This window comes from Diceros bicornis, chromosome 5 (genome assembly GCF_020826845.1).
Source record: "Diceros bicornis minor isolate mBicDic1 chromosome 5, mDicBic1.mat.cur, whole genome shotgun sequence".
NCBI classification, from domain to species: domain Eukaryota; kingdom Metazoa; phylum Chordata; class Mammalia; order Perissodactyla; family Rhinocerotidae; genus Diceros; species Diceros bicornis.
The window spans coordinates 96,389,326-96,401,485 of NC_080744.1; the positions used below are offsets into that span (position 1 = coordinate 96,389,326).

At 40.8% G+C, this 12,160-nt stretch overlaps 1 protein-coding gene across 1 annotated transcript in view; it reads left to right on the forward strand.

Annotated features, from left to right (window-relative positions):
• The window catches only part of LOC131406510 (endophilin-A3), a 536,830-nt gene that overhangs the window by 507,569 nt on the left and 17,101 nt on the right, over window positions 1–12,160 (forward strand). Inside the window, exons 31-32 of the mRNA XM_058542566.1 lie at window positions 166–348; window positions 2,597–2,713. Of these exons, the coding sequence (XP_058398549.1) occupies window positions 166–348; window positions 2,597–2,713 (300 nt within the window). The remainder of the gene's footprint in view (window positions 1–165; window positions 349–2,596; window positions 2,714–12,160) is intronic.

Genomic DNA, 12,160 nt, shown 5'->3' on the forward strand with positions numbered 1-12,160 from the left:
CCTGACACAGAGGAGCTAGAGAAATAGAAATAGCCATTTTTCCTATTATATGTGATTAAACCCATTTGCTGATGTGGTCAAAATGCTGAATGGTATCTGTCATATGGTTCTATGGCCCTATTCTTAAAGGAATTTGCCTTTGTCATATTTGTTTTTATTCCAAAGGTGTCCCTCAGCCTAATATAACTTGGTTGAAGAGAGGAGGATCTCTGAGTGACAATATTTCCTTGCTTTTCAATGGATCCCTGTTGTTGCAGAACGTTTCCCTTGAAAATGAAGGAACCTATGTCTGCACAGCCACCAATGCTCTTGGAAAGGCAATGGCAACCTCTATACTCCACTTACTAGGTTAGTGTCAAATTCTTGTTGTTCTTCAAATGCTTCCTGTAATATGTACAAAGTAGGACCCAGTTTTGTTGATTCTGGAATCAAGGAGTAAACAAGATGGACATTATGTGGTTTTAACTATTGCTGCCACTGCCTACCTACAAAGGAACACTAAATCTAATACTCTGTCTTACCAGTTCTTCTTTTAGAAGGATGTGACTTTTTTGCTGCTACTTTCTGCCTAAGAACCTACAATGGGATATGAACTTTCTGCCCACAATCAAGACTCTTCATGTTCTGCCTCTACATCTGCTCAGCTCCTAACCCTGAGCCCCATTCTAGGCTAGCACTGAGCTCTGTTCTAGTCAATGTGGTTTCCCGCCCTATGATCCAACACACACACACACACACACACACACACACACACACACACACACACACACACACACCATGCTATTTCCCTGGAAGTATGGCTTCCAGGCATACTGTTCTCCCAGGAAGAAGTGTCCTTCACTGTCTTTCTCATATTGCCCCATTACCTTCCATCCTGTAGGGCCAACTGAATTCCTATCTACCGTGTAAATCCTGCTCTCATTTTGTTTGACCTCTCCTTTCTCTGGTCTCACCGCTTGATACCTGATTAAGTCCTGACACATGTTGATCTCCAATTGTTTCCTCTTTTATTCATGTTTCCTCAACTAAATTGTGGGCCCCTTAATGGTAGAGACCATGTCTGATGTTTCTTTTGCAGTCCTAAGGATATAATACAGTATGAGGCACATAGTAGGTGCTCAATAAATACTACTCAATTGAGTTGTAAGGCACCTTACACTTGGGTCAGTGTTGTAATTTGGAGAAGGTCATTACAATGTGGCCCCTGGCACAGGATGATAAGCTGGCTGCTTCTTGTGCTATCTGCTAGGGATAATGTCTGGAGCTCACCAAGCTCTTGTCACCAAAACTGGCTGTAAATTGCTGGGGTTTTAGGACTCAATAAATAATACTCTTCTTTCCCAGCAGAGTTTGGAACCAATTGAGAGTTAATCATAGAAGTCAGTCAGATGGACATTAGAGATCATTTATTATTCCCTTTTGTATCTCCAGCACCTAACACAGGTGTGAGTGTTAAGTAAGTGTTTCATAAATGAATGAAATTGAATCATTGGCAGAACTGGTGTGAGATTATAGAATCCACTGCTGAACCAAGAGGATGATGGAAAAGAGCTTTCTCCATGGCGTTTCTTGTTGGCAGTTAGAGGAGTCCAGAAACATAAATAGGTGGGAGATGCCAATGCAGGGAGTTGGAATAGTTGTTGTGCACAAAGCACTTTGCTGTTCATTAATTCTTTTCATATTTACAATATCACAGTGTTGTGGGCAGTAATTTTTAATCTTGTGTAAATGAGGAAACCTGAGACTCACAGTTAGTTTGTACTAGAGCATAACTATGTAGTCTTCTCTTCCAGTGTTCTTCACACTACCCCTCATGGACTCTCAGTGCTGGTCAGAAAGGCACTGGTGTACCTCCATGTGGCCCTTCCCAATGAGCCTCTGTGATCTCCTAGGCTCTCCATGGAATGGAAGATTTTCAACAGATGGGCTAGGCCAAACCTCTCTGACTCTTGAATGCCTTCCCCCCACTCTCTGAGAAGTCCCAACTATTATTCCTTGCTTCTCCCTCTCTCCATTCATGAATCTGCACGGCTGTCTCAGTTCTGCCCTGCACACCTCCTCTCTCAGAAGTCCCTCCAGCCAAGCAGCTCATGACTTTGGTAACTTGTCTGAGGAATCAGGAATGTCTTACATCACACAATACACAGCATTCCCCCACCATCCTTCTGTTCTGGTGCTCAAGCTTCCCAGCCTTCCTAAAAGCCCGCACTCCTCACCCTGTGAGGTTCCCTGTAAAACATCTCCCATTCTCCTGCTCCCAAGGCTCCGTTGGCTCCACTGCTTCCTTCAGTCCCTTTTGGAATTCTGGTGAATACATTTTTTCCATCTTGTTAGTTAAGCCATAAACCTTGAAAACATGCAGAGATGCCATGTGTTAGCACAGTTAATAACTCTCTATAAACCCCTATGGCACCCCACACACCCAGTCCACACACGGCTCCCAAACCTGAGTGAGCCTGAGCATCCAGGAGCGGAACATTCTGTTAGAAAGGGCTAACTTCCTAGTGGTTGTCTTTTTTAAGAACACCTAAGCTGTAAAAATTTAGATAATTTGTAATTGATAAACAAGTGTTTCTTTTTTTTTTTTTTTTCTCAGAACAAAGACCATCAGACAGTAAAATTGTGTTTCCCAAGGACCGTAAAATGCATATGCTCCAGGCATCCCTCACTGGAACCAACAGCAATGACCCAACAGGAGAACCCCTACCTCCAGGTCTGGGATTTTGACTTTTTGGAGATTTGCTATTAGGGAGGCATGTGCAATGAAAAGGATTTAGCTAAAAGACCCTCCATGTTTTGCACTTTGCAATAAGTAAAATTATTCCTAGGCATTTGGCCAGCTTTTCCCTTGCCCTTCAGTCTTCTGTGGTTCAACTTGTTCCTTCCATATTGAAACATTTTTGAAAAAACATTCACTCCTGAGAAAGCCCACAGAGATCATATCCCAACTGTACATCATTATTTGTGATAATACGGGTATTGGTTTTCCAGTTTCAAAACTATTGCCAACTTGGTAAATATTAATAGAGGGAAGATTTGCTGAATTCTGGAATCAATTCTTTCATTTTTTTCTTTCACAAATTTTTTTTCCACACATACTAACTCTGTTATGTATCAGTGCTTGGTCAGGAAAACCTAATCTAAGAATTTAAAGCTTGCAAAACTCTTTAGGAGGCCAAGGGAGAGAGGTAGAGTTAAGAAAATTAGAAATGCTAGAATCTCAGGACATCAGTACTGATGATCTCAGCTTCTTGTAGCTCAAAAATGGCTAAATCACAGGACACACAGAAGCTACTATTAGACCTCATGCTTTATTATATCTGCTATACAGGAACAATAATGGCTACATCATTTCAACCTTTTAAATCTTGAGCAAGTGCCTCTCATTTGCAGAATATATCCTATAGAATATAACTCTGCAGATAAGGATTCTAGAAATGTAGTTCCTAGTCTTCCACGTCCTGAGATGTAGGGAAAGCACAGAAGGGGGAAATAGTGTTAAGCTGCCAATCAACAATCCAGCTCATATTATTTATGACAGCATTATCTAAGTGTATTTATATGATGTATTTTTTCCTCTCTTTCAGACATAATACTACCATTATTACATGCACTATTATCCCTTCATTCAACATTTATCTTAGTCTGTTTGGGCTGCTGTAACAAAATACCACAGTCTGGATGGGTTATAAACAACAGGCATTTATTTCTCACAGTTCTTAAGGCTGGGAAGCCCACGATGAAGGCCCCAGCAGATCCTGTGTCTGGTGAGAGCCTGCTTCCTGGTTCGTAGACAGCTGTCTTTTTGCTGTGCTCTCACATGGTGGAAGGAATGAAGGAGCTCCCTGGGGCCTCTTTCATAAGGGACTAATCCCATTGATAACGGCTCCAACCCTCATGACCTAATCACTTCCCAAAAGTCCCACCTCCTAAGACCATCACATTGGATGTTAGCATTTGACATATGAATTTTGGGGAGACACAAACTTTCAGTCTACAGCAACATTCAACAAATATTTGCCCATTGCTTACTCTTGCCAGAGTTAGAGATACAGAGATGACCTAGCCCTTGAGAAGCTCACAGTCTAAAGATGGAAACAGTCATATAAACAGATATTTTGAAGCAGCATGACAAGTGCTGTAATAGAAGGATGACCAAAGTATGATGGTAGCACTGAGGAAGGAGCCCTAACTCTCTCTGGAGAAGTCAACCAAGTTTTCATATAGGTCATGATGCTTGTTCTGGGAAGAGGAAGAGAACATTCCAGGCAGAGAAACCAAGATGTGCAAAGGCAGACAGATGTTCCATGCAGCATGAAACATGTAGATCCAAAGAACGCCCTCAAATCAATTAAAAATCTGGTTAAGGTGAAACCTTTGGAATATTTAAAAATTTGTTTATCAGACTACCTAGATGGTTCTACCACCTCCTACACACACACACACACACACACACACACACACACACACACACACGTAGATATTGTGGAATATGCCAGCTCTTCAATGGATCCTTACTTTAGCATTTCAAAGAGACTCATTTATTAATTTAACAAATACAGTTGAGTACCTAATATATAACCTGCCCCATCCTAGTGGTGAACAGGACAAAAGAGATCCCCACCCTCATGGACTTGGCATTCCAATAGGAGAGATGGACAATAAACAAGAAAACAAATAAATTTGTAAGCTATTTCTCTGTGGTAAGTGCTATGAGGAAAACAAAATAGGGTAATGAGATGTATACCGGTGATTGGGCATAGCTACTTTAGTGAAGATAGTCAGGACCAGACTTCTGAGGAGGCAATATCTGAGCCCAGACCTAAAGGATGGGATAGAGCCATCCATACAGAGAGATGAGGAAGGAGCATTTCAGCAGAGGGAATAGTAAGTGCAAAGACCGTAAAGTGAGAAGGAGCTTAATGTGGTTGAGGAATAGAGAGAAGATGCATGTGCTGGGGGCACAGAGCGGGAGAGGGAGAGGGATATGAGATGACGTTGGAGAGTTGCTGAGGACCAAGTCGTTGAGGGCTTTTAGGGTAAAGGTAAAGACTAGAGTTTATTCCTAAAACATGGGAAGCCATTGAGGAGTCTTATATGGGAGTGAATATGCTCTACTTTTCAAATGCATTTGTGTCAAAAATCACTAACCATCAAACCAAAAATTATCAAATTGAACCTCATCAAAAATTTAAAAATCTGCTCATCAAAGACACCATTAAGAATATGAATAGGTAAGCCCTAGACTGGGAAAAAGATTGGCAGAACATATGTCTGACGAAGAACGTATGTCTAGAGTATATGAAGAGGAGAGTGACGTCAGCAACATGGCAGAGTGAGCTGTTCGCTTTGGCTCTTCCCCTTCGAACTACAACTGAAAGGACATTCATTAATCAGCAGAGGATACCCACACAGCACATCAGGACGCCTGAGAGCCCCACACAGCTACACATCTGAAGGTGGATGGACTACCCCCTGGGGAGGTGGTGGAGATAGGTGAGCACCCTCTGGCCCCCCCCGGCAGCCCAGCGCACGTGTGCAACTACTTTCCCAGCTGGAGCATTCATAGCACTGCTGTGGCCCCAAGGGTGGGAGCGTGCCTCAGGGGGACTGCGGAAACAGGTGACAGCAGTCCTGAGCCCCCATGTGATTGGTTCCCCATCTGGTGAGAGAGTCCTCAGTGCCGTGTGGCCCACAGGGAGCAGCTTAGGCTCACTCAGATCCAGTGGGGAGGCCCTGCCCACTAAGCACAAAGGCTGGTGCGACCTAGGAGCAGAGGGCGGCTGAGCTGCAGCCCAGGCTAACAAGCTCCTAGCTGCCGCAAATGCCCATAGTACCACTGCAGCCCCAAAGGGAGGAGTGCGACTTGGCAGGACTGTAGGAGCAGGTTGCAGTACCCCTGAGCCCCCACGTGATCACTCTGTCACCCGGTGGGAGAGTCCACAGCCCCACCATGGTCCCAGGGAGTGGCTTTGGCTTGGACCCAGTGGGGAGGTCCCACTCACCAAGTACAATGGCTAGTGCGACCTGGGAGCAGACAGTGGCTGAGTTGTGAGTCCAGGCAAACTGAGTGAGCTCCTGGCTGCCGTGAATGCCCATAATACCACTGCGGCCCCAAAGGGGGAAGCGTGTCTCAGCAGGACTGGGCGGGGTAGGCGGCAGCAACCCTGAGCCCCCGCTTGACTGCTTTCCAGTTCAGAGGGCCGCTGTAATCTCAAGGAGTGGCCCAGGCTCGGACAGGCACAGCTGACAGGGATTGAGGCAGCAGGCTCAGATTACACAGCTCCTGCCCCATCCCCAAGTGCCAGCAGGTGGAACCTGTGACCAGATACTGTCACTATGTGCTGGCACAAATCCACTCCATCAAATGATAGAAAGAAATATATTAATACTTCAGACCAGGAGGAAAAAGACAAACACCCAGAAATCAATCTGGAAGGCACAGAAATCTACAATGTAAATGACAGAAAATTCAAAAGAGCCATCATACAAAAACCTCAGTGAGTTACAGGAGAATTCAGAAAGACAATTGAATGAAATCAGAAACCAAATTAATGAACACAGGGAATTCTTCACAAAAGAGATAGAAACTATAAAGAAAAACCAATCAGAAATGTTGGAGATGAAAAACACAATAGATGAGATAAAGAAAAATCTAGAGTCCTTAAATAACAGGGCTGACATTATGGAGGATAGAATTAGCAATCTAGAGGATATGAATATAGAATTGCTTCAGATGGAGGAGGAGAGAGAACTAAGACTAAAAAGAAATGAAGAAATTCTCTGAGAAATACCCGACTCAGTTAGGAAATGCAACATAAGGATTATAGGTGTTCCAGAGGGAGACGAGAGGGAGAAAGGAGCAGAGAGCTTGTTCAAGGAAATAATAACTGAGAACTTCCCAAACCTGGAGAAGGAGCTGGAATTACATGTAAATGAAGCCAACAGAACTCCTAACTACATCAATATAAAAAGACCTTCTCCAAGGCATATATTAGTAAAGCTGGCAAAAGTCAATGACAAAGAAAAAATATTAAGGACGGCATGGCAGAAGAAAATAACCTACAAGGGAACCTCTATCAGGCTTTCAGCAGATTTCTCAGCAGAAACCTTACACGCTAGGAGAGAGTGGAATGCTATATTCAAAATTCTGAAAGACAAAAACTTTCAGCCAAGAATACTATATCCAGTGAAAATATCCTTCAGATATGATGGAGAAATAAAAACGTTCCCAGATAAACAAAAGCTGAGGGAGTTCATTGCCACAAGACCCCCCCCTACAAGATTTGATCAAGAAGGCTCTCATACCTGAAAAAACAAAAAGAAAAACGGGTTTACAAAGCCTTGAGCAAGGAGATAAATAGGCAGACAAAATCATAAAATTGCAACTCTCTATCAGAACAGAGGAGCAAACACTTAATTTTGACTCTAAAGATAACAGTAAGGAAAACATCAAAAATAAATATAGTCACTTCATTTTAACCACAAATTCACAACACATAATGTAATAAGTTGTAACAACAACAACTTAGAAGGGGAAGAGGAAAGGGATGAAACCTGCTTAGACTAAGGGAATAAGAGTCTATCAGAGAATGGACTATCTCATCTACAAGATCTTTTATACAAACCTCACAATAACCACTAAACAAAAAATCAGAACAAAGACACAAATGATAAATAAAAAGAAAACTGAGAAAACCATCATAGAGAGCCACCAAACTGAAATGGCAGTCTGAAATACATGGGACAAGAAACAAGGGAAATACATAACAACTGGAAAACAGGTGATAAAATGGCAACATTAAGCCCTCATATATCAATAATCACTCTAAATGTAAGTGGATTGAATCCCCCAATCAAAAGACACAGAGTGGGGGCCAGCCCAGTGGCGTAGTGGTTAAGTTCACATGCTCTGCTTCAGCAGCCTGGGGTTTGCAGGTTCAGATCCAGGGTGTGGACCTATACACTGCTCATCAAGCCATGTTGTGGTGGCATCCCATGTACAAAATAGAGGAAGATGGGCACAGATGTTAGCTCAGGGCTAATCTTCCTCAGCAAAAAAAAGAGGAGGATTGGCAATGGATGTTAGCTCAGGGTCAATCTTCCTCACACACACAAAAAAGACACAGAGGGCTGGACAGATTAAAAAATAAGACCCAACAATTTGCTGCCTCCAGGAAACATATCTCTAAAGACAAACACAGACTTAGAGTGAAGGGATGGAAGATGATACTCCAAGCTAATGGCAAACAAGAGAAAGCAAGTGTTCCCAGACTTATGTCAGACAAAGTAGACTTCAAGATAAAAAATACAATGAGAGACAAAGAGGGGCAGTATATAATGATAAAAGGGACACTCCACCAAGAGGACATGACACTTATATATGCACCTAGCACAGGAGCACCAAAGTACATAAAGCAACTATTAATTGACCTAAGAAGAGACATTAACAGCAACACAATAATACTAGGGGACCTTAACACTCCACTAACATCAATGGATAGATCATCCAGACAGAAATTCAACAAGGAAATAGTGGAACTAAAAAAAAACTAGACTAGATGGACTTAATAGATATATATAGAACACTCCATCCAAAATCAGCAGAATACACATTCTTGTCAAGTGCACATGGAACATTCTCAAAGATATACCATATGTTGGGAAACAAGGCAAGCCTCAATAAATTTAAGAAGATTGAAATCATAACAAGCATCTTCTCCAAACATAATGCTATGAAACTAGAAATCAAGTACAAGAAAAAAGCTGGGAAAGTGACAAACATCTGGAGACTAAACAACATGCTACTGAACAACCAATGGATCATTGAAGAAATTAAAAGAGAAATCAAAGAATATCTGGAGGCAAATGAAAATACACCATACCATCTCATATGGGATACAGAAAAAGCGGTCCTAAGAGGGAAATTCATAGCAATACAGGCTCACCTTAACAAACAAGAAAAAGCCCAAAAAAGCAATCTTAAACTACACCTAACAGAACTAGAAAAAGAAGAACAAAAAAAGCCCAAAGTCAGCAGAAGGAGGTAAATAATAAAAGTTAGAGCAGAAATAAATGAAATTGAAACCAAAAAAACAGTAGAAAGGATCAATGAAACTAAGAGCTGGTTCTTTGAGATGATAAACAAAATTGACCAACCCTTAGCCAGACTCACTAAGGAAAATGGAGAGAAGGCTCAAATAAATAAAATTAGAAATGAAAGAGGAGAAATCACAATGGATATCACAGAAATACAAAGGATTATAAGAGACTACTATGAAAAACTATATGCCAACAAATTGGACAATCTAGAAGAAATTGATAAATTCTTAGACTTATACAACCTCCCAAAACTGAACCAAGAAGAAATAGAGACTCTGAATAGACCAATCACAAGTAAAGAGATTGAAACAGTAATAAAAAACCTCCCCAAAAATAAAAGTCCAGGACCAGATAGCTTCTCTGGAGAATTCTACCAAACATTCAAAGAAGATTTAGTACCTATCCTCCTCAAACTATTCCAAAAAATTGAAGAAGAAAGAAGACTTCCTAACACATTTTACGAGGCCAACATCACCCTGATCCCAAAGCCAGACAAGGACAATACAAGGAAGGAATACTACAGGCCAACATTACTGATGAACATACATGCAAAAATCCTTAACAAAATATTGCCAAACTGAGTACAGTAATACATCAAAAGAATCATACACCATGATCAAGTGAAATTTATACCAGGGATGCAGGGATGGTTCAACATCTGCAAATCAATCAATTTGATACACCATGTTAAAAAAATAAGGAATAAAAACCCACATGATCATCTCAGTAGATGCTGAGGAAGCATTTGACAAGATCCAACATCCATTTATGATAAAAAACTCTCAATAAAATGGGATTCAGAAGGGAAGTACCTCAACATAATAAAGGCTGTACATGACAAACCCACAGCAAACATCATACTCAACAGGGAAAAACTGAAAGCCATCCCTCTGAGATCAGGAACAAGACAAGGGTGCCCACTCTCACCACTCTTATTCAACGTAGTACTAGAGGTTTTGGCCAGAGCAATTAGGCAAGAAAAAGAAATAAAAGATATCCAAATTGGCAAGGAAGAAGTGAAACTCTTGCTGTTTGTAGATGGTATTATTTTATATATAGAAAACCCTAAAGATCCATTGGAAAACTATTAGAAATAATCAACAATTACAACAAAGTTGCAGGGTATAAAATCAACTTACAAAAATCAGTTGCCTTTCAGGGGCTGGCTCAGAGGCGTAGTGGTTAAGTTAGTGCACTCTGCTTTGGTGGCCCGGGGTTCACAGGTTCGGATCCTGGGTGTCAATCTACACACTACTTGTCAAGCCATGCTGTGGCAGGCGTCCCTCATAGAAAATAGAGGAAGATGGGCATGGGTGTTAGCCCAGGGCCAGTCTTCCTCAGCAAAAAAGAGGAGGATTGGCAACAGATGTTAGCTCAGGGCTAATCTTCCTCACCAACAACAACAACAAAATATCAGTTGCATTTCCATACTCTAATAATGAACTAACAGAATATATGAAGAACTCCTAGAAGTTAATGATGTACTCTCCCCTCCCCAAAAAAGACAATGGGCAAAAGAGAGTTCATAAAAGATCTACAGATGGCATCAAGGAAATGAAAATGAAAACCATCTACTAGAATAGTGAAAACAAAAGTACTGACAATGCCAAATTTGGGCAAGGGTGTGAGGCATCTGGAACTCTCACGCACTGCTGATAAGTGTGTAAAATGGTCCAGCAACTTTGGAAAACTATATGGCATTTTCTAATAAAGTTAAGCATACACCTACTGTTGACCCAGCAGTGCCATTCACAGGTATTTACCCAAGAAAAATGAAACATGTTAACAAAAAAATTTGCACAAGAATGTTCATGGCAACCTTCAGTTCATAATGGCCATCACCAGGAGAATTGATAAACAAACTGTGGTATATTCACACAATTGAATATTATTCCGCAATAAAAGAGAATGAACTACTGACATGCACAGCAATATGGGTGAATCTCAAAAACATTATATTAAGCAAAAGAAGCCAAATGCAAAAGAAAACATATTGTATAAAGTCCAAGAACAGATAAAACTAAGGTATACTGATAGAAATGGACAAGTAGTTACTTGGGAGGGGAGGGGAATTGATTAAAAGGTTAAGAGGAAACGTTTTGGAGAGATGAAATGTTTCATACCTTGCTTTGGATCATGGTTACATGAGTACACACAATTGTGAAAACTTGTAAAACTGCATACCTTATATCTGAGCATTTTATTGTATATGAATTATACCTCAATAAAAAAACACGTTTTTTAAGAAATGCTTGTGTGTCCTGCCTTGAACTGTCAAGTTGTCTTTGTGAAATGTGGCAGAGTAGAGAGAGTTAGATCTGGACTCAGACACACTTGGGTTCAATCTAGCTGACTGATGAAGGACCTTGGGCAAGTCATTAAGTTTTTTTCTGTTTCCATCTCAGCAAATAAAAATAATCTAATTCACAAGGTGACCGTAAGGATTAAATGAAAAATTTATGTTAAAGTGTCTAACTCAGTACCTGTCACCTGGGAGGTTCTCAATAAATTTAGCTATTTTAAAAAATTATTTTAAATAAACTGTAATCCTGGGGGCCCAACTAAAAATACGTACTGTTCTGCTTTGTAAATGATGCCATATGCAACTTCAGACAAAAATTCAAAACTCAGAAGGACGAACTGGAAAACAATAAGTTAAAGAAATCACTCTGCTATGTGAGGGAGCCTGTGGACACAGCTGGTAGCTATCAGTTACTTGTGATTATTACAGGAAAATCTGGCACCTTCTGTGATCATACACAAATCTGTCATCATCGTGTCCTACCTCATCTTTTTACCAAGTGTCAAAAGGGAAGGAAAAGGCTGTTTGGAATGGGGACTAAAATAAAAAAGCTATGATTACTGGAGGTGATCAGCTTCAACTTTTGTAAAGGAAACTCCTATTTTTACCTTTCCAGATGTCTCTATGACAAATTATTTATGCAGTTTCAGGACTAATCTGAAGTTTAGATTAGAATTAATGGAAAAATAAGAATGGAATTGAAATGCATCTTTAACCTTACTGCTTAATCCCTGGTCCCTGCTAAATCATCTTTCG